This window comes from Diplotaxodon limnothrissa, linkage group LG20 (assembly GCF_057381915.1).
Source record: "Diplotaxodon limnothrissa isolate DT_005_m linkage group LG20, D_limnothrissa_male_GT1.1, whole genome shotgun sequence".
Taxonomy (NCBI): Eukaryota; Metazoa; Chordata; class Actinopteri; order Cichliformes; family Cichlidae; genus Diplotaxodon; species Diplotaxodon limnothrissa.
Window position 1 is genome coordinate 17,290,635 of NC_140615.1, and position 23,581 is coordinate 17,314,215.

The 23,581-nt window shown below is 39.6% G+C and overlaps 1 protein-coding gene across 1 annotated transcript in view; it reads left to right on the forward strand.

The window, feature by feature from the left end:
- The first annotated feature begins 705 nt into the window (after nucleotides 1-705).
- LOC146610756 (collagen alpha-1(XX) chain-like) overlaps nucleotides 706-23,581 on the forward strand; it is a 42,337-nt gene continuing 19,461 nt past the window's right edge. Inside the window, exons 1-15 of the mRNA XM_085344154.1 lie at nucleotides 706-771; nucleotides 5,324-5,432; nucleotides 8,247-8,351; nucleotides 12,051-12,194; nucleotides 14,883-15,062; nucleotides 16,339-16,524; nucleotides 16,949-17,116; nucleotides 19,622-19,741; nucleotides 19,815-19,979; nucleotides 20,145-20,303; nucleotides 20,416-20,588; nucleotides 21,508-21,637; nucleotides 22,198-22,343; nucleotides 22,605-22,734; nucleotides 22,981-23,120. Of these exons, the coding sequence (XP_085200280.1) occupies nucleotides 712-771; nucleotides 5,324-5,432; nucleotides 8,247-8,351; nucleotides 12,051-12,194; nucleotides 14,883-15,062; nucleotides 16,339-16,524; nucleotides 16,949-17,116; nucleotides 19,622-19,741; nucleotides 19,815-19,979; nucleotides 20,145-20,303; nucleotides 20,416-20,588; nucleotides 21,508-21,637; nucleotides 22,198-22,343; nucleotides 22,605-22,734; nucleotides 22,981-23,120 (2,115 nt within the window). The 5' untranslated portion in view covers nucleotides 706-711. The remainder of the gene's footprint in view (nucleotides 772-5,323; nucleotides 5,433-8,246; nucleotides 8,352-12,050; nucleotides 12,195-14,882; nucleotides 15,063-16,338; nucleotides 16,525-16,948; nucleotides 17,117-19,621; nucleotides 19,742-19,814; nucleotides 19,980-20,144; nucleotides 20,304-20,415; nucleotides 20,589-21,507; nucleotides 21,638-22,197; nucleotides 22,344-22,604; nucleotides 22,735-22,980; nucleotides 23,121-23,581) is intronic.

Consider the following 23,581-nt stretch of genomic DNA (forward strand, 5'->3'; position numbering starts at 1 on the left):
AATTGGTGCTATTTCAGAGGCAGTTAGTGCACAATCACAAACTCTATGTCAGTACTTACTATGGACCTAATTGTACACTCACAAGTTACGAGTCCATGCTCATTGCAGTGCATCTGAATCTACACTTCACTGGTTCTGGAGTGTTGGTCGAATCTAAAAGTTAAAAAAAAACACTAAAATCTAATATTTTTTCCTCTGTACTGTGTGTGTGTGTGTGTGTGTGTGTGTGTGTGTGTGTTGCACTGCGCTGTACTGAAACGACACAAGTAAACTCTTTGACTTCCAACCTGGGAGCTGGATACCGGACTAGACTCAAGAATAAAGTCGTGTTCCAACACATCTGTTGGAAATTATTAATGCACTAATTATTCATGCACTAAGGGATGGGAATATAAAGTGTACTCGCCGTTGATTAAGCACACTGTGTGTTTAACTTTGCAATATGGCAGTCAAAGTAGAGCACATGGTATTATATAGCAGAACTGTATGCGGCTCAAGCGGGGTAATATTTCACTGTACGTTACATAGGATAGCTCAAACCTATGGTTGTAGAAGTGTCTCCCACTGTGTGGAGGATTTTATAGCATTCTTCTGAGTGCCACGCCCATGCCGGAGCAGCAGGAGGGCCTTGCTTCTCAGATTTCACCCTGAAACGTTCAGATACGACCTGTTGAGAGGAAGCAGGCTTCAAAGTGGAGCAGAAACCTGCGCATGTTGACATCCCGCCTCTGGAATGCAGTGCGGAATAAACTGGACTCACCGAACCGCCAGGTAAGAGCTCACCTGGCCGCTCTGAGAGCGACCGTGTTAGAAAACGGCCAAGTGCGTTTGTGACGGTGTTCTTTTTATTCATTCCGAGGTGTTAGATAAATGACCTACTGTAGCCTGTACCTACGATGCAGTGCATTGTTTCAAGCTGCTGAGAAAAAAAAAATCCCAAACACCTTGACCTGCGAGACACCTACCACACAAAAAGCAAACTTGTGCTACTTTTGTGGTGCTTGACACCAGTTAACGTGTTGCACTGTGCGAGTTATGTGTACTTTAAAAACAAGTATCGGTATTTAATTATCAGTCATTTAAACATGAATTACCTTTATTTTAGATATATCTACGCAGTTATTGGCGTGCTATATTGCGTCAAAACAGCTTCCTCCAGCAGCTAATTTCTTAACAACTTTAAAGAATTCACTTATTTAACATTATTGTAAAACGTGTGTACATTAAAATAGTTGTCAGTATTTAATTCGACGTAAATTAAATATATATTAAGCGTTTATTTTAATTATATTCAACAAGCTACAGTTTTATATCCGGTGGTTATTAGCGTGTTCTACTAAGTGCGTCAAAAGCATGTTTCATCATTTAAATTGCTGACTTGTTGTTTCCAGGTGTATTTACCTCATAGCTCTTACCAGCCGTCTTAAAACCTTCTACCTAAGGTGAACCATGACACTGAAATTTGATATCCAGGGTCAAGTGTTGCCACCTGGGTACCTAACAGTTAGCCGGAGTTCAAGCTATTTCGTGATGGTGTCATTTTTTTCCTGGTGAGGTCACTCCAAGGGCAATAAAGGCATCCAGAAATGAGTGACTGTATACCCTGTATAAATCCAGTCTTTTAGATTGAATATTTCCTTTTATGTCTTTAACACCAGTGCAATGATTTCTTGTCTTATTATTAAGTAAAAATAATTTGTAGAATAAGCCTGTGGCTTTGGATTCATTCAAGAAAAATGAGTTCAAAGCAAAACTAAAGGACTTCCACAGGAACTGCATAACATTACTACTCCTTTGCTCTCTGTCTGACAGGCACATCAATAAGTGCACAATGTGCCACTCAAGCACTGACTTTGCAACATTCAGGCAAGCAGGCACATGTGAAACATGAGAAAACTATACAAAAACCCCCAATGTAGTTCCATCACATACTTCACACGATGACATCAGATAGGCATGTTGGAAATGTCTTTTAACCCTCATCGTACTGTCAGGGGCCCGTGCAGACCCCAGAGGTAATTTTTTTGTCATATATCAAATGTATTTTCTTTCTTTGTCAGTCAATTAGTTCTTAGTAAAGTGGCATGGACATAGTCATGCCACACATTAAAAGCAGAGCTCATACCGCTGCATGACAATCCCCAATCTGAGTGGCAACTAAATTAACTTTAGTTATCTCTAGTCATTTCTGCTTCCTGCACAATCATAGTAATTTGGTTCTTTGCACCGCCTGCAGAAAGTCAGGCCGCGCAGACAGGACTGCCCTTTATCACTGATTCATTTCATAATATTTATGCACAGATTTTCTAGGCACAGCCAAGGTAAGGGGGGGCGTGAGGGTTCAGTGGTCTCAGGATATCATCTCGGTTTTCTACGGCTTGGTGCACTGCTACTGGTACACTGGTCTTTATAGTTCAATCTATGTCCCAACCATCACCTGTGGTTGCGAGCTCTGGATAGTGACGGAAAAATGAAATAAAAGCAGAAATGGGTTCCCTCTGAATCATGTCCATGCTCTCCCTCAGAGGCAGGATGGGAGCTGAGTCATTAGGGAGGCACTTAGAGTGCAGCCGCCATGCCTCCACATCCAAAGAAGGCCGTTGACGTGAGTTCAGGGATCCTCACCACCTCGGACTTTTCTAGAAGGCAGACCCAGGACATGGTAGAGATTGTTTCTCTGGGTTGGCTGGTTGTGTGTTTATCTGAAGCCTGATTGGTTTCATCATATAAATACAACAGAAATAATGTTTATTTAAAATGATTGAAAACTAAGTGATTCCACACTCAAAAGATCATAAATAAGCTTTTAAGTAACATGAATTACATTTTGGATAAAAGATGCAAGTTGTTTTAAAGAAAAGTACAGATTCTTGTTTTATATAAAATATGCATATTCATTTTTAATTAATTTGAATTAATAATTCTTTTAGATGACAATAACTATATAACTAATCCATGCATATTAAATATGTCGGTAGGATGAGGGTTAAACTCTCTTCTAATGGTTGCCTGTTGTGCTTGAGACAAGCAAGAAAGTTCAGGCAGGAATCCATTAAAATAAGTCCAAAATGCTAACAATGAGTGTTCAGCGCTGTGAAGAAGTATTTGCCACCAGCTTTCCATCCCATACATCAGATGTAAAACTAACATAACATTTCATAAAAGGTACATCACACCAGCAGTCAAACATGGTGGTGGTAGTTTGATGATCTGGGGTTTAAAGTATGAAAAATGCAACAACAACAAAAAGGAATCAGGGGGTGGGCAAATACTTTTTCACAGTACTGTATGTCAAATTATTGTTAATATAAATTATTACAGTGAAATCAGTATCTTTGGGTCTCTGTATGTGTGTTGATATTTCTCCTTATCTCTACTTGTGTTTCCATGTCACACTTCACCAGTTAGCCGTGGATAAGCCGAGCTGGTCTGTGAACTCCAGCTGTGTTAACTGTGTCTTTGTTCAGCCTGTGTTTGTTGAACAGTGTTCTTATTCACAAAGAACAAATGACATTCCTTTCGTCCTTGTTTTCTAAAGATCATCTTCCTACAGTTTTACAGGGTTTTTCAAAATTACAAATTCTAGTAAGATTTTTGGGGAACAAAAAAAGCAGACGCTGAAATTCCTAAACTCTTTGCAGTTTGATCCTGAGCAATATTCTTAAACCTTCCCTTTACATATAAAAGACTCCTTGAGAGGGCTTTTTAGAGCAAATCATGCATGTGACATGCTGCTGGTTGCCTAGCTGGTTGTAAATGTTCTCTCAGTTTTAGTTTAGTTGTTTTGTTTTCTGTTGCCACCCCACCACATTTTTTAAATGTGCTGCTGGCACCAAATTGAAATGAGGACAGATTTCTTAAAAATCAAAAAAACTGAAAAGTACCAATTTAAAATTTTTAATCAAAACTAATTTGGCTATTTTTGATTAAAGGCTTTAAATTTTTTAAATTCTTTGTGATTTACATGGTGTCTGAACTTTTCTTTTTTTTTATGGAAGTGGGATTTTAAAAAATTAGTTTGGTCTTTTAGCTTTGAGCAATAAATTATTGTTCTTAGAAGATTCCAAGACTCCAAATAATGTTCCTTCTTTGGAGTGTAAAAAACACAACATTTGATATATATAAAATAAGTTCAGTCCTGGGATCTAGAATTAGTTGAAGGTGTTTAATGGATGTTGTGTAAAGTGTTAATGGGTCTCAGACAGAAGCATGGTAGGTTTACGGCCTCTTCAAGGGCTGTACATTTGTTAATATTATAGCCTGGTGTATCATTAGCTGTGTTGAGGTCTGTAATTGGACAAAATCAGGCACATCTGTAGTCTGAGTCAGACATAAAAATTTCCATGGGAAAACTACCTGTTTTTTAATAGCTTTTTTTCCCCATTATGTTGATATGAAAGGTATTCCAAAGTAGAAATATATATTTCAAATGAGCTATACAAATGTAGAATACGATTTATGACTGGTTCATTTGTTTGATTTATAAATTCTAATCTGATCCACAAATCTTATATTGTGAAATAGAAAATTAAAAAACAAAATCTGAAAAGCTGAAATAATTGAACTCAAAAACACACCATCATGAAAAATTCATTGTTTGTTTGTTTGTTTTTTTACATGTTCAGAAGGTCGAGCAGGTCATCTAATAATCAGGAGTTTGGTGGTTTGGTCCCTGGCTGTTCCAGACTGCATACAGACTGTCCCTTGGGCAAGATACTGAGCAAGCTGCTGTCTGATGTGTTTATCGGTGTATGAATGTGTGTGACTGTGGGAATGAAGGAAGTTGCATACAGTGCTTTGAGTGCTCAAAGAGCATAGAAGAGCTCTATATAAGAACAGTCCATTTATCATAGATTATCTAGTGCTGTGTGAATTCCTCTTACCTGTTCTTAGCTGAAGCAGAAACTGTGTGTGGTCTTCTGCTGCTGTAGAACATCTGCTTCAAGGTTCGATATGTACATTTAGGGATGCTCTTCTGCATGCCCTGGTTGTAAAAATCGACTTTATGAGTTACTGTTGCCTTTTTTACCCAAAGAACTGCTGCTCACTGGTTATTTTCTCTTTTCAAACCATTCTCTGTAAACCCAACAACTGTGCCATGGTTAAAGTCACTTAAATCACCTTTCTTTATCATTCTGATGCCTGGTTTGCTGCCAGCTTATTGGGCAGGTTAGATATTTCCGTCAAAAGTCAGTCGAACATGTGTACCTAATGACGTGTGTGTGTTTGTGTGTGTTTGTGTGTGTGTGTGTGTGTGTGTATGTAAAAATAAGAGCATACATAAATGAAATAATACTGACAGCGTTATTTTTTATATTTCTAGACTGCACTCATGTCTCCTCACCTCCTTGCTACATCATTGTCATCTTCCTGGCTAATGCCATTTTTCCTGCTCAGTATCCTGCTGCTGTCTGCTGCTGTCCATGGCCAAGGTATACACATATATCTAATAATCATTTGACTCTTACCAAACAAGCTAATAGTGAAGTCGCATTGATGTCTTGATGGTCTGCTGTGTAGCTTTTGCACATAAATGTCTTGTACCCACAAACTTTGGCATAATGTATCTACTTTGTGTTCTGTAGCATTTACCCACATTTATACAAACAGTTATTCCGACGTTCTATGCATTTGATGTCTGTGCTTTTGAGGCTTTCTGTGTGTCACTGTCATTGTGTATCCACACAGTGACAAGAAAAATCAGGTTGGCACGGATGGCAGAACCTTTTTTAATTGGTACTGTCAGCATACAAGTTATCGGGTCAATGATTTTATTTGAATTCAAGCATCAAAACATATTTGCTATGAAGAGAATGATAGCGAGGTCTTTTTCTCTGGAAAAGCAGTCACTCCCAAAACCAAATGAACTGAACTAATGTAACCATATTAGTCATAATCATCCAAAGACTGTGTTTCTCTATAGCACAGTTTTTATTATGCTGAATGTATGTATTTAGTTTGATAATGAACAACTCACCATGTCACAATGAACATATAAGGACAAACCAATTACTTTGAGGTATTTTTGAGACTTTGCTAGTTTCCATATTTACTTCATCGTTACTTAATACTACATCCCATAAAAGAAACAATCTGCAAGTCTCAAGGAACTTATTATATTTTGAGTGTTGAACTAGGGCTGCTCGATTATGGCAAAAATGATAATCACGATTATTTTCACTGAAATTGAGATCTCGATTATTTGACGATATTTATTTAACCCTTTAAGACCTACTATAGAACCAAGTCCGCCAGAGCTTATATTATTTTTTTACATGTTGTAGTGCCATTTGTGGGAGCATTTCAAGTTGCTATACAACTGTTATAGCCCATATTTTAATAATATGTATGCATTAAGTCCATAGTAACTACATTAATTGCAAAAAAAGTGCAATAAACTACAAAAAAATTGAAAATCGTTTTTGTTTTTTTTACATATATTTCTACTTGGAGAAATTTAAGAGGTTTATCCCTCAAAACTTTAAATACAAAAAAGTTGCAAAAAATAGTTTACAACAACAGGAAATTTAGTTTGAGTGTCTTCATAGTTTTCTTTTGGAGATACACCAATTTTTATATACTGCAGGAAAAACCAAAAAAACAATCCTATGATGCAAAAACAGCAGGTGCATCAAAATAAACTATTTCCAGCAGTGCAATTTGAGTTCTAAGCATCCCAGAAACTATTCAGAAAAGTCAAACATGACCAGTATAGGCTTTTAAGGCCTACAAGTTAAAAAAAAAACGTCATTTTCCGCGAAAATGACGTCACTTCCGGTTTCGGCCAGGAAATGGCGAACATGCGATAGTTCGCGCTGACGTCTGTTTCACTGTGGGAAGTGTTACGAACAGCTGATCGGATCGGCAAAGCGTGTTTCTGGAATATTACGGTTTTGTTCCTGCAAGCGCTTTTTATGCAATTTTTGCAAAGCTATATGTGGAAGGAACCCGTGACCGAGGACAAGCTGATGGCATAAGATGTAAGTACAACAACTCCGGTTTCATATGCAAAACAAATTATTGCGCTAGCTTACACGGTTCAGGTTCTACAGGGATTTAAAAATAGTTACACAAAACGGAGCGTGCTGCTTTGACCGGCTTTAAAGGGTTAACAATGACTTTAAAAAATAATATAAAATAGTGTGCAACACCACTGAAGTTTTTTTTTTTACCTCTCTTTTCAACCAACGGCAGTCACTCTCCTCTCCAAATAACTTCTGCTTAGCTTTCCGAGCTTTCCGAGCTTCCCTCGGGTCCTCTTAATCAGCGGTCTCCAACCTTTTTTGCGCCAGGACCGGTTTATAAGGTGTCGCGGATAAATGAGGGAGGGGCTAATAATCGGCTCAGTCATTTTTAATGATCGTTGAAAGCCCAGATCGTAATCGTGATTAAAATTCGATTAATTGAGCAGCCCTATGTTGAACTGGAAATAGTAGGCAAATCCAGCTGTTCTTAGCCCATAAATCGTAGAGCACAATACAGATACTGTATTTGGCTGCATAACTGCCTGTCTGTCTGGAAAAGTTGTTGTTCTTAGTGGATCTGTTAGACCGTGACCCTGACAAGACAGGGTCAGTCCCGTCAGTCCCTATGTGATTCCCTGCCAGACACACATGTAGATGAAGACCCCCCAGTGGCCCCTGGGCCCAGTACACAGTCGCAGACAGAGGCCTTTACATGGATGCTTGCTAGTCAGGAAAGGATCTGTTGAGTGCTGAGGGTCATGTGTTCACACAAGTTATAAAGTTCTGTAATTCATGCTGTTCATGTCTTCTTTACTTCCGTTTTGCATCCCCTCCCCTCCTTCCCCATCTTCCTCTCCATCTATAACCCCACTGCATAGTAAATACAAAACCCTGTCACAGTGTAACTTTGTGACGTTCCTCTGACACGACCTTTGAACCTGCAGTCTTCAACTGGCGTCCTGTTCCTGTTTCTATGCTAGATGGGAGGACAGGGCATGCTTTGATGGATGCATGATGGAAACATGAAAGACACTGCTTGTTGGGGAAAACTCTGCTGGAAATTATGTAGATAAAGTCAGAACAAGAGATGAATTTGATGTGTTGAGAAGGAAGTGAGAGAATGGGAAGAATGAAGAAAGTTTCACTGCTTGTGTCTTTGATCTTTGAAAAGTCTGCAAATGTCATGTCAACTTTTTCCCTTGACCCAAGTCTTTAACCAGAAAAATGCGCTAAACATTTTAAAGCCAGATATTTTTTATTCTTCTTTTTGTCTCTGTCAAGGTCGTCTTAAGCTGACAGTCCTGTCTGAAGACAGACTGCAGATGAAGTGGAAGGAGGCTGATGGGCCTGTTCAGGGTTACAAGGTCAGAGTGAGACCGATTTCAGGTGAGAGTTCTTCAGCTGTGAAGAAAGTCCTCTGACAGCAGAGTTAGGAGCTCCTCCAATTTGATATACCTACAAAGTCTATCTAAAAGCCTTGGAATGAAATTGAAAGTATGAATCAGGTCTTAGGCTGAAATCACATGTTGTCCTCAGAGTAGGAAAAATAAGAAAAACAACAACCTTGGTAGCGTTCACAGGTGGTACCCACTGGTCATCAAGGTTTGGGAGGATTAAGAATATCACTTGATAGGATTTTCTAAAAGAAGAGAACAAACACCAAAATAGCATTTTTAAGACCAATACCAATATTTGGTGATTTAACAATATATTATGAGAATTTTTTTTTTCATCCACACAAAGCGTAAACAGATTTCCCTAACTCATGTAAGTACTCACTAAGATAACAGTACAGTTACAAATACGGTTCTTTTACTCTTACAACTCGTGGACTGTTCATTTACATTTTGGTTGTGTTGGCAACGCGTGTTGCCAACAGGAAGTTGCAGAGTATCCTCTGGTAGACAAACGGTACAACATCAAAACTCGTAACATGGCTGAATGGTGTTTCTTCTGTCCTTTCTTTGATTTTTATTTATCAGCCACTGCAAATGCTGATTCATCATATTGGCCGATATGTTGGTTGGGCTCTACGGTCAATGAACAGGCACTGCCACTTGATTGATTTAATAAGAGATTTGTCCTGTATTATTGTGCAGAGGTATTTTAGTATAATGATGCACATCTGGTGTGTGAAGTTTTTGCTTCTCTGATAAATGTTCCAACACCGTTTTGCACATCAAGTAAGGTTGTGTTTGGGAAGCAACAGGAACACACTCAATCCTGAAAATGCTATGTAACATTTTCCTATGGTTTCCAGCAGTACACTCGCTCCCAAGTGTCTCAAATGTATAATAATTATACGTTTTTAATGACATAATAAACATCATGAAGTTTATTCATAAGCTTTTATTATACCACACATTTTTATTTTTTATTTAACCTTTATTTAACCAGGAATGTCCCGTTGAGATCAAAGACCTCTTTTTCAAGGGAGTCCTGGCCAAGAGGCAGCACATTTCAAGACAAATACATACGAACAAACAAAGTTAAAATTACACAAAACAATTACACATTATTGAGGCAGCCTGTAGGCCTTTGAGTTTAGTTTTAAAAACATTTAAAGACAACAATTCAGTTAGTTTCCAGTCTTTCTGTAACATGTTCCATGAAAAAGGCGCAGAGTGGACAAAGGCTTTCTTACCCAGCTCTGTGCGGACAAGGGGAACAGACAACAGCAGCTGATCATTTGAGCGCAAGGAGTAAGAACCACTATTTGTCCTTGTGACCAAAGTACAAATATAAGGAGGCAGTAATCCAAGCATAGCTTTGTAAATAAAAGTGTACCAATGCCCCTGTCTTCTAATGGCCAAAGAAGGCCATTTTACTCTTAAGTACAAATCACAGTGATGGGTCAGGTATTTACAATTGGTAATAAACCTCAAGGAAGCATGATACATCGTGTCCAACATTAGAAGACATGAAGAAGAAGCGTTCATATACAGAATGTCACCATAATCTAACACAGATAAAAAGGTTGCAGTGACAAGACGTTTTTTTACTGCAAAAGAAAAGCACTGTTTATTACGGAAGAAAAAACGAAGTTTAAGTCTCAGTTTCTTTACTAGTCTCTCTATATGTGGTTTAAAGGTGAAGGAGTCATCAATCCAGACACCAAGGTATTTATATTCATGAACTATCTCTATGACATTTCCTTCAAGGGTGGACACCACTGGAATAGGCTCCGGGACCTTCTTTGACTTGGAAAACAACATTAGCTTAGTCTTGTCAGCATTGAGAACTAATTTTAGCTGAATAAGTGAATGCTGGAAAGCAACAAAGGCTTTCTGTAAAGTTTCAATGGCCTGAGCAAGAGATGATCCATAACAGTAAATAACTGTGTCGTCAGCATAAAAATGCAAATTTGTGTCTGAGACATTTTGACCCAAGTCATTGATATATAAAAGGAACAGAAGGGGACCCAAAACTGAGCCCTGTGGCACCCCCTTGTGGACAGCAACAAATTTAGAACAAAGACCTTCAAGTTTAATGCACTGGGTTCTATTTTTCAGATAATTTGAGAACCACGCTAATGCATGTTCTGACAATCCAAGGCTGAGCAGTCTGTTTTTTAGGACTGCATGATCAACAGTGTCAAAAGCTTTTGAGAGGTCAATAAAGAGTGACGCACAGTACAATTTCTTATCAAGTGCCACAATAATATCATTTATCACTTTCATAGTGGCAGTGTTAGTACTGTGTTTTTTCCTGAAGCCTGACTGAAATTTGGAGACAATATCATTAGAGTACAAAAACTCTTTCAACTGGTCACAAACTAGAGATTCCAGGATTTTGGATAAAACACACAAATTTGATATTGGCCTATAATTAGTCAACACCGATGGATCACCTCCTTTCAATAAAGGCAAAACGAAAGCTGATTTCCAAACCGCTGGAATTTCTTTGGTTTTAATTGAAAAATTAAATAGAATTGAGAGTGGTTCTGCAATAAAATCAGCTGCCAACTTCAAAAAATAAGGTTCCATCAAGTCTGGACCAGGAGGTTTTCTGTGATCCAAAGCCTTTAAAGCTTTATGCACGTCTAGTTTGAAACTGCTTAAAAATGGGTTGGTAAAGTATTCTTTTGCCATCCAGACTGCCAGCTCTCTTGCTTTGCAGGTCATAATTTGGATAAAAATACAGCCCATTCTCCTCCCCTCTATCTCCACATCTGTGATTTTTCCTAAGCATTGTTTTCTCTTTGTCGGCATTTTAGCTCCCATTCCACACAGCGCAGCTAAGTCTAGGCAGGTCTAAGAGAGAGACAGAGATGAACTTAAAAGAAGAAGTTAATGCAGCACTTTTGTAGTGTGTTTAAAGTTGTAGGATGCCAGTAAGAGAATGAAAAGGTGGTGCTGAAAGGATTAAAGAAGTAAGGCTGTCCAATTCTGGCAAAGTCATTACAAAGAAGTGCCCAGACTTTCAACAGGTATCTGGAATTTGAAGGATCAGATGAAAATGCACCGTAGAAAGTGTGTAAAAGTTATTTTTTAGATCAGATGAAGAAAAAGTAGGAACTGTTGGCTGTTCAAAAGACCCTTGTTAAGATTTAGTCCTGGTCTTTTTTGGTTTTTGTTCCAGAAAAATATGGCAGTGGTATGAAGTTTTGTTCACTGATTTATTGCTTACTTAATAACTTCAGCAATAAAAAATATACTGCCTAGTTTTGCATGATCCACTAAAATATATTATATAAAATATAATATAGAAGTAAAAATGTTGACCTCGTATGTCAGAATTATACATAAGAAGTCAAAGTTTTGACTTACGAAGGCAAACAAAGGAGTGATGTCAAAATTGCAGAGCTGGTAAGTTTTTGAGCTCACATGTTTCTAAAATTTGAAATCAGTAATTTGTATATGAACTTTCTAAGTTGATACATCACAATTTTAATTCATTAATGACTATTTATCTCCAGAAACATGCTTCACAAATAGTTGCCGTTTCTATTATGTTTCCTGTTGAATTCAAGCATAATTCAAGTTATGCAAACTCTGTCTTCAATGTCACACAGTGATGTGTTTTTATATAATTCGCTTTACATATATAGAAAGATTAGTCACCCCAAATGCTTGTTTTTTCCAGAGGTGCCACAGCCAGAGCTCATGTTGACTACCACCCGGGGCCGGGCAACAGTGGCAGGTCTGGACTCCAGTCAGGAATATTACCTCCAGGTCCTTGTGCTCAATGGGACGACAGAGAAACTTCTTGCAAAGAGACGATTCACAAGTAAGAAAGACAGCAGGGTTGATCGGAGAAATGGAGACAATTTAAAATCGTCTGTCTGTTGTGAGACTATATATTTAGCATTTAGTAAGTTTATATATTAGTTTTATATATAAACTAAGTTTCCTACTTACAGTGTAAGTAAGAAGCTTTTTGTATGTTGAGCAGAGATAGTAGTAGGAGATAATAAATATATTTGAGTTGTTGAGAGTAATCAAGAGGTTCATGTAGATTGTAATGTTTAAATGAGTGACAGCTGTCATCTTATATAATATTCTGAAGATCATTTTTTTACACATGCAAGCCCATAACCTCACGCTCACAGTGGCTGAGTACTAATATTACCAGTTGGATTACATGCTTGGATTGAGTGTTTCTCCAGGATTGTAAATCTGCCTTCTGACACAAACTTACTGGTAACGTTACAGTCGATGATGGCTTTCTGGGCCAGAGAGCCTCACACAGTCACCCACACTGCGTGACTGTGTTTAAGCAGGAGCAGCTTGCAGGGAGGAGAGCAGATTTAATTTAATTTAATTCCTAATGACAGAAATAGTAGGATTCATTTTAATGAAGGGTCACTTGTGTTTGGAGGCTTAGACTCGGTCATTGTAGCCCGTTGGGTTGTTTTCCTCCCCAGTTTGTGAGTCCCTTTCACAGTCGACATATTGTAAAGGTGTAAATGATTCTCTCATGTGATTGTGTTATATTTTCATGTAGCCTCTGGCTGCTTGCAAAGGATGAAAGAAGTATTAGATTACTGTGTCGAGGTAAGCGTGTCCAGGCAGGCCAGAAAATGCCTCAACTTGGAAATTCGGAACGCCGGCTGCCATGTTGGAATGATGGCAGTCTGGGAATTCTTTCCTGATGTGTCTTCATCTTATTTTTACTCCCTCAGGGTCCCTTACTTATTTAATACTGTTACTGTGTCAAGGCAATTCTTACTTTTCATCCTCATTTGCAGCTCTTAATAACCCATTTTGTATTCACAATATAACATAGAAAACATAATAAATGTTTAACTGAGAATTTTTGTCCCTTAATTCCAGACAAAGATATGCTAAAAAGACTTTTGGAGATCTTACAGTTTTTTCTCCTTTTGTGTTTGCATATGAATTAAAGCAACTTTTAGCACAGTGAATAACCGGAGACAGAAGTGACTACATTGGGCTCATAAAGGTTCTTTGACCTTTAACCATGAGTCTAGTCTAGAGTAGTTTGAGTTGTAGTCACATGTGTAATCCATTGTACCACTAACTGCATATATATATATATATATATATATATATATATATATATATATATATATATATATATATATATATATATAATGTATGTATGTATATATATAAAAAAAAAAAAACACCCAGCACGCCCATGCGGGCGGTTTTATCCTTCAAGCTCGGGTCCTCTACCAGAGGCCTGGGAGCTTGAGGGTCCTGCGCAGTATCTTAGCTGTTCCCAGGACTGCGCTCTTCTGGACAGAGATCTCCGATGTTGTTCCCGGGATCTGCTGGAGCCACTCGCCTAGCTTGGGAGTCACCGCACCTAGTGCTCCGATTACCACGGGGACCACCGTTACCTTCACCCTCCACATCCTCTCGAGCTCTTCTCTGAGCCCTTGGTATTTCTCCAGCTTCTCGTGTTCCTTCTTCCTGATATTGCTGTCATTTGGAACTGCTACATCGATCACTACGGCCGTCTTCTTCTGTTTGTCTACCACCACTATGTCCGGTTGGTTAGCCACCACCATTTTGTCCGTCTGTATCTGGAAGTCCCACAGGATCTTAGCTCGGTCATTCTCCACCACCCTTGGGGGCATCTCCCATTTTGACCTCGGGACTTCCAGGTTATACTCGGCACAGATGTTCCTGTACACTATGCCGGCCACTTGGTTATGGCGTTCCATGTATGCCTTGCCTGCTAGCATCTTGCACCCTGCTGTTATGTGCTGGATTGTCTCTGGGGCATCTTTACACAGCCTGCACCTGGGGTCTTGCCTGGTGTGATAGATCCCAGCCTCTATGGATCTTGTGCTCAGAGCTTGTTCTTGTGCTGCCATGATTAGTGCCTCTGTGCTGTCTTTCAGTCCAGCTTTGTCCAGCCACTGGTAGGATTTCTGGATATCAGCCACCTCCTCTATCTGCCGGTGGTACATACCGTGCAAGGGCCTGTCCTTCCATGATGGTTCCTCGTCTCCCTCCTCTTTCTTGGGTTTCTGTTGCCTGAGGTATTCACTGAGCACTCGGTCAGTTGGGGCCATCTTCCCAATGTATTCTTGGATGTTCCTTGTCTCATCCTGGACTGTGGTGCTGACACTCACCAGTCCCCGGCCCCCTTCCTTCCGCTTAGCGTACAGCCTCAGGGTGCTGGACTTGGGGTGAAACCCTCCATGCATGGTAAGGAGCTTTCTTGTCTTTATGTCAGTGGCTTCTATCTCCTCCTTTGGCCAGCCTATTACCCCAGCAGGGTACCTGATCACGGGCAGGGCGTACGTGTTGATGGCCCGGATCTTGTTCTTACCATTCAGCTGACTCCTCAGGACTTGCCTGTATATATATATATATAACATATATATATATATATATATATATATATATATATATATATATACATATATATGTAACATATATATATACATATATATACATATATATATATACACAGATGATCAACATTTCTCTCTTCTAGTGCAGACTCTGCGGGAGGAGGAGATGATCCGCAGTGGCACCAGAGAGCACAGGAAGAAGTTGTTGCCAGGTGGGTCAGGATCAGGAGAACTGGAAGATGCAACAGAGGCTCTGCTGGATGTACCAACAGTTCTGTATCCAGAACCTACGACTACCACTCCTGCCTCTGCCAGTACTACAGGTAGTTTATGGTGGTAGATAGCATTAAATATGAAAGACAATATTATTGTTGACAATTTTAGACTCTCATGTTTTCCCTTGATGCTAACCTTTTAAGCAGCAACATATTATAAAATGGGTTGCTATGGTCACAAGGGATAGTAGTGACCACTATATCACAGCCACTAGTTTATTGAATATTGTGCTTGCTCCAGTGTAATCCTTTATTAGTTTCCTAAATAATGGCGATGTTAAGCAACTTAGGTTCCATGGATATTTATCTAGCTCTGTGCACCATATACAGAGAGGGCGCCAACTATGAAAAGAGGCCCCTGCTCCAAAACTGACACCTTGAGCATTGACTGAGATTTGTAGCTTCCCATATGGACAACTCAAATGCCCTCTAGAAAAAGGTTTTACTGTCAAAAACTTTGAAAAAATCTCGAAAATCCCAAATAAATTCTACCTTGTGCACTCAGTAATTAAAGTAATGAATTCATTCATTAGTTAATTCATTTAATTGATTAATTATTATTTTAGTAATTGAGGATGGAAAGAAAAATTAACCCCAAATTGACATTCATGCCCATGATGAGTGTATATAAGCTTGTGACCATAACTCTATATTAAAAAAATAGTGAGTCCTGTACGTTTTTTGGGGGGTTAAGGTGTTTTCTGACAGCTCTTAGTGACAAAGCCACACAAAACAAAAACATAGAGCACACAACATGTTCTTGCCACGATTGGTTAGTTTGAGACATGTTATTATTCATCTGAATAATAGATCTCTGAATACTACGTGCTTTGCTGATGATATTAGTGTTTTGGGTAAAAGTTACCACAAAACAACACAAAGCAGAATAAGGACACAGCCAGTGGCGTGATCAGATAGGACACATATATTTTGTCTCTTTCATGGATAATGCTTACAAAGCTGACTTGAGCTAGCAACAAGCTCACATAATCTGAGCCATAGTCATACATGTTTTCTTTTGCACTACATTGGCTGCTGGCAACTATTCACTCCCACACAGTTTCATAAACAAGTCAAAATACTTACTGGGGAAAACTGTGGACTTTTTTCTGACTTTATCAAATGTTTATCATGAAATGAAAATGTTTATTTGTTAACAGCTAAAGAAGGTTTTCTCTCACTTTCCCTTTGATGCTTATGAGCTCAGACTAATCTAAAGTCATCAGATTTCTTGTCATGCACAGCCTCATCTGGTCCCCTAAACAATTTTGGCTTATCTTACTGTAACCCCACCCAAGTGGTTACTATTACCTCTCTTCTCCAGAGCCTCCAGTTACAGATACCCCCTCTGAACTCCCAGATAAGACCTCTGAGAAAAGTGGCAAAGAGAAGAGGAAGAAGAAGAAAGAGCGGGATCGTTCCAAGATGGAGAACAAGGAGGAGCAGGGAACAACACAGGGTGAACCAGCTCAGGAGAAACCCCGAAAGAGCCCATTTCCCACCCAGCCAGGTACCAATAAACAGTGCCCTCCAGTGTTACATAAACCTGACAGAATCTCCAATCACAATAGCAGTGATCACTCATTTTAAACTAAAGTAATGTCTGGCCTCCACCAGCTTCCTTCTCTTGTAACTTAACAGTAAGTGTTTGAAATGTGATGACAGTGTTTACAGGGGGGAGGGACAGCTAAGCGATAATGACAGACCATTCTGTTTGGCTACAGGGCATTTGTTTCGCCTCTCTCCTTTATAATCGAAGGAAAGAAACAGACGTTCACATGCATGAAAGCTCACTCCTGCATCTGTGCACCATGTCGACACATGTACACAATAGTTAGACGCCTTCACGTTAAAAACAGTTTTGGTGCCATCTGTTTCCTCATTTAAAGTACGTGTGTTCTTTACATCCTTTGCTTCTTGTGTTATTTATTAAGGTATGTCTTCAAGAAAACCATTTGAATGTGCGAGTGATGCAGCTGCAGACATCGTGTTGTTGGTGGACGGCTCCTGGAGCATCGGACGCATTAACTTCAGACGCGTCCGAGACTTCTTGGAGGGCCTAGTGACACCTTTCCACATTGGACCGAATCACATTCAGATTGGTGAGAAACAGAGCGTGGAGTATGGTGGTGAAAACATTTCTCATCACTAGCATTGTGAAAGTCATAGTAGATTTCAAATAGAAGTATTGCCACACTGTAGATGTCCTGACATCATCATTCACACTGTTGCAGGAGTATTGACATCACTCTGTTTCTCTTTTTGCTTTGCTCATTACATTTCTGGCCTTCTGGTTGTTATTGTAGGTTATTTTTATTGTTGTACTCACAGATTTACTACTGTCACTATTGCTCACATATAATTTACTACTACATAATTTTATAATTCATGTTTATACTTTGTAAAAAATATAAATTATACACAGTCAAATGTGTAATGTAATAAAAATTGTAATCTGTTGTCATCGGGACACATAACATTTTATATACTTTATGGTGTATTTTCCAGCTACTTTTGTTATTTGATTGGTTTTATTACTGATCCCTGATCCTGAAACTGTTCACAGTCTCAGGGAAACAAATACACACAAATGTTTGTATTCTTTAGCGTGGGCCTACAGCTTTCTCATTTAATCCAAAGCGCCTGTGTTCCTAAATGAATTAGATTTGGTATGTATACTTAACCAAACAGCTTGCAAAAGTTAACAAGTCAAAGAACGATTCATAGACTAGGTTCATAGTGTTTCCTTTAACATAGTTATTTTAAGCATATAAATAATGAATAGCTGTTACAGTGACTGCTATTGAGCCATCATGCAACGTTTATTGCTGCACTGCGCAGTCTTTATTAAAGTTTTATAGTTTTATGTTGAAATGTTACTGTAACCATCCAGGTATTGTTTACATTGTTTACAAATCAGCTATTAACCATTTTATAAAGGTTATTAGTCAGTATTTCATAGATTATTAATAGTAATAAACTATTAACTAACGGTGACTTGACTACGAATTAACTGTTTATTATTAATGGTCTATATAAAGTTTCCATCCTACATTTCTCAAAGTCCGTTTGCGATATTTTACATCTGACCGTCATGTGGGAAGAGGCTGACCAGGAGAACGGGGTTATATAATGTGCCCACATGGCAGCCAAGGCTCGCTGCTCCTCCCTGTTAGTGGTTAGTGTATGAGCTGCTATGTGTCATATTACTGGTTTATTTTCATCCTTTGTGAACATTTATGAATTCAATTTTTTGGTCCAGAAATCACCCAACTAATGTTACATGTGTTTATTTGTTTAGATAAAATAAGTTCTACCATGTTTCATACAAACGAAATATCCATCTTGTCATGCGCCGCGGCGCGCGTGCACAAAAGATCCAAATGCAGACTCAAGCGCTAGCAGAAAAGGACACTTTATTATAATAACAAAAGGCGACCCGGGAAAACCAAAGGAGCAAAACGAGGAACTAAAAAACCCGGGGAAACAATGATGCGAGGAAGCCGGAATCGGGTCCGTGGGAGGCTGCAACAGAAAGGGGAGAAGATTACTAGGGAGCTGGGAAGCGGAGGAAACACATCAAAACTGAGTTAGACCAGTTGGCTTACGATTAGAGCGGGACCGTGGGAGCTGGGGAGGGAAGTCCGTGAGAGGGAAATCCGTGGAGGTAGTGGATGGGCCAGATGATGCACCGGGTGATCCAATTGAGCAGGAGGACAGGCAGGTGGCAGACGCTGAATGCCGGATCGAAACCTAGACACAAGTAAGCAGATTTAACGCAGCTCCAACAAGATATTAATGCAACGCTTTCGCGGGAGTCTAGTTACCACAGAGAGGTGATTAACGGACTGGCGTGGAGCATCCGTCAGCGCCGGGTTAAGTAGCTCTTCAGGTAATCACCCCGATGGAGAGCAGGTGTGCCGGTGACGGCCCAGCCTGGGGGTGTGGCTACCCGCGCATCACACATTCCACACACAGGACCACGGACCATGACACATCTATCCATTCATCTTCTTCTTCACCTGTTAATAAAGTCAAGGTCACAGATATAATACAGATACTTTGTTTTAGTCATGTGAAGGGAACCCGCAAAGTAAGAATTCCATTGCTCTGCGTAACTATTTGTATTTTGCGGTGTACATGACAGTAAACATCTTGAATAAGTCCTGCTGTGATAGGGTGAGAGACTGGGGACACTGTGAACAGGCTGCTAGGCTATCACAGGGCTCAAACAGAGACAAGTCAAATCAATATTTGGCTTGTTCCCATTTGTGCATGAAGTTATTAAAATATCGACTTTTACTTACCATGCCAAGGTTTCATGTCATCATCCCCTGATGTGTGCAACACTTTATCATATTGTGCTGCCTTCATATAAGGTGCAACAACACTATTTACACCCATTATTTCCATAAAAAATGCTGTAAAACCAGCATCATAAACAACCTTTTGTTGTTTATGAGGTGACAACAAAAGGTAAGGACAATTAAAGCACAGACATATTGAAATGGATCACTCAGAGAAGAACTTGGCGGTCTTTTTGATTCTGTCTGTTATGAACTAACATAGATGATAAAATCATGTATAATTTAGAATCTTTGTTTTAGGACTGACACAGTACAGTGGAGACCCACGCACAGAATGGCACCTTAACAACTTCACCTCTAAAGAGCAGCTGTTGGAGGCAGTGAGGAACTTCAGATATAAGGGAGGAAACACATTTACAGGTACACACTCAGCTGATGCTGTTTGATACTGCATGTGTACCGTGCATTTGTCAGTGTCTAACCATGTCTCCAGGTCAGGCACTACTCCATGTCATGGAGGAGAACATGAGGTCCAGTGCGGGTGCAAGATCTGACACTCCGTTTTTTCTGGTGTTGTTGACTGATGGGAAATCTCAGGATGATGCCATTGCTGCAGCCACCCGGCTGAAAAATGCAGGCATTGAAATCATCGCTGTCGGTAAGATGGGCAAGTAGAGCAGGTCAAGTGATTTCCTTTTTTCAATTTAGCCTTTAGACTAAAACTACTTAGCCATTAGACTAGATTCAGAAGGGGTTCCACTACTTATTTTAACATGTTATGTCCTTAGCTGGTTAAACTAACGCACAACTTGGTGTTATTCAGGTGTAAAGAACGCTGATGAAGCGGAGTTGAGACAAGTGGCCTCAGAGCCAGTGGATCTGAATGTCTACAATGTTAATGACTTCCCTCTGCTCAGCAAGCTGGTGGCACGCCTGGTCCACATATTGTGCGGGAGGATAGAGGAGCGTGGCATCACAAAGCGTATGCCACCCATCTTTGTAGCTATCTATGTTTTTCTGCCTTAAACTGAGTTGTTTTTAATGGCATCAGATGTTTCCTGGAGATTTAATGCTCTGTGTTTCTGTGTGTTCAGGAATGGAGCCTGGTTCCACAGCAGATCCGACCCTCTCCTACCCCAGTCCTACTGATCTCCGGTTTTCAGAACTTGGTTCCAGAGAGGTGAAGCTTCACTGGACCAATCCTGTGAAGCCGGTCCAACAGTACAGAGTTGTGTACCACAGTGCTGAGAGTCAGAGTCCACAGGAGGTTAGCATCTTGCCTCTTTTCACATGCTGTAAATAAAAATGGGGTTAGGCACCACTCTACATCAAGTTTAGCATTTTTGCTATTGGTATCTTTGTGATTGTTTTAATATGGTTGTGATCATATCTGGATGAGAAGGTTGAGCTGAGGCATAAATGTTAATGCTGGTAGGGGCTAGCTAAATGTTGAACATAACAAAAGAGCAACCACCTGACTTTAAAAGTATCCTATTAACTCCTTATTAAAAAGCATTGTTTACTGTCTGATACATAAAACATTTCAGCCTCTGACTTATTTCCTGTTATGAATGTGAATGTGGTTTAAAGTTCTACATTACTTGACTGAGAGATGAATGTGAAAAAAGGCGGTTTTAACCTGTAACTGTTTGCTAGGCCTCTCCTGAGCTGTGGATGATATCGTGGTCTGTTCATTTTTGATATACAAGGTTTTTTTCCCCTGTTTTGAAGCCTGTCTCATGTTGCTATTTGGACTTCAGTTCTGGGGTTGGAGCATTCACTTTCACTTTCTAGCCACAGAGGCTGCTGCTTGGTTCACAGGCACTGTTGCCATATGGGTTTAAAGCACAAGGATGGTTATGTAAACAAATCTCAACTGTCAATGTGAAGATTTTACAATTTCCAGGTCCAGAAATGAACTTCACTGCTATTACAAAAATTCCTAGATGTATATATGTATATTCCTAGATGATTCATAAGGTATAAAAACCCCCAGAATGTGTAGAACATGTAACATGTGCTATGTCTGTCCAGCAACAATAAGATCCTTGTTTAGAGGAACAGCAAATACTATCCAGTGCTGCTACATATTCTTTGGGTTTAGTTGTCGGATCGATCATATGTATGTCACGTCTTATGTATGATATGTTTTCAGACTATTAGTCTAAGCAGTGCTTTGTTTCCAGGTGGTGTTACCTGGCTCAGAATCTGTTGTGCTGCTGGAAGGCCTCTCCTCTCAAACTCTGTACCACGTCTCTATCTTTCCCGTGTATGAGGACAACGTAGGCTTAGCGCTCAGAGGGACTGTCACAACATGTAAGACTAGCATCAGTGTTAAAGGTGCTAAAGATTGATAGGTATAGAAAGTTAGCACAAATGTAGAGTAATTCCAGCTCCATCCTTTATGAAATGTGGTAATTTTGTCATAGGTGCTACAGTATCAGTAAGTATGAAGTTGCTGTAGTCAGCAGAATTCCCTTAAATTATATTCTGCTGATAACAAGGAACAGTCAAATGTTATTTTCATTATATCACTTATATAGTGAGTTGGCAAAAACAGCTTTTAGTGTTATAAAAAGAATTCCCTAAAGCTATATAGATATTAATAATACTGGTACCCTGGGCAGTTTATATAGTAAGTTTCATCCAGATTGAATAACTCATCTAGGGAAAAAAACATACATATACTACAAGCATCATAGTGAGGTTATAATAGTACAGTTACACATGTGATTCATTATTTAAAGGAGTTAAAGTTAAAGCTACACCCATGGAAGTTTGGTTGCTGTCACTGTTACTTTACACACCATGTGTACTCAGCAAACAAAGTACTCAAAAGTGTGTATACTACAAAGACATGTCTGTTTTCCTCTTAGTGCCACTGGCCATGCCTGCCAACTTGAAAGTGACTCCTTCATCTTACAGCACATTGCAAGTGAGTTGGGGTGCTGCACCCGGCGCAACACAGTACTTGATCCTGTACTCAGCACTCAGCCACGGAGAGCCTGATGATGCCAAGGAGGTGATGACAGAATGTGTTGACTATATTTTGCTGCTGGTTAATGATACAGAAAAAAGTAATACCTTGTAATTGCAGCTTATTGTTCCTAAACATTCATCTTCAATAACTCACCGTCATTTTAGACTACTGACTGCTAGTGGCCTATTACCACATCACAACATCAGTGTTCAGCCTTACACTAATGTTGGCAGATACAGTCCCAGTACAAAGCACTGCGCTCAGTAATGAGATGGATGAATGATGTTGTTTCTGTATTTGCAGGAGAAATTTGGTGCAGAACAAACTGTGGTGGAGCTGGCAGGATTACTGCCAGCCACAGACTACTCTGTCACTCTTTATGCGCTTTATGAGGAGGAACCCAGCGACCCTGTCACTGCTGTTACCACCACATGTGAGACATTATCTAAACAGTCTAAGACCGGATTTTTCACTTTCACTTACACTGTGTCTTTATGATTTCCTATTTTAACGTTTCTCCTTCTCCACCGTTCTGCACTCTACCATTGTTTCCTCTGCTAAAATGGTCAAAGATCAGCCTTCTGTAATATAGACATTGGTAACTGTACCTTTCCAAAGTTACTTCAGTACACTTGAGTGCACTTTCAAAGTTCTTCTGCTTTCGTTTTTTACTTTGCAGTCCCCCTCCCAACACCACTGAGTGTTCAGTTCCCGATGGTCACCCACAGTATGATGAAGGTGAGCTGGGTGCCCGGGGCTGGGGATGTCCCCGGCCATAGAATCACCTACAGCACCAACCACGGCAGTGATGTCAAGCAGGTACCTTCCCAAACAAGCCAGTCTTAAAGGATAGGTAACTTAGCCTTGTAACTCTTCAGGAGACTACACAATTTCAATTTCATTAGCACCTAATAAAATGGCATGTTGTATCTGGGTTCAAGTTTTTTAACCAGTTTCTAAAAGCTCACTTTTACTACCATTGGTAACTCATCAGTAAAAGTGTGCTCTTCCTGCCATATGGAGTCTAACTAGTGATGCTCAGTGGAGTCATTTGTTTAACCTGGTTGTACTCTATGGTGTGGTTGTGCCTCAAGTAATGAAAGATGTTTCCATCTTTAGTGGGGACAGTTTTCTTGAATATTGTGCAAAGAATTGTGCTTTATTGGAGGTCTGACATCTTGTTGCCAAGTACTAAATTACCACTTGTAATTTACCACCGCCACAGTGTTGTGCTCCAAATAGGCTGATATGACAAGTGAGTCATGTTTGCAGTCATGCAG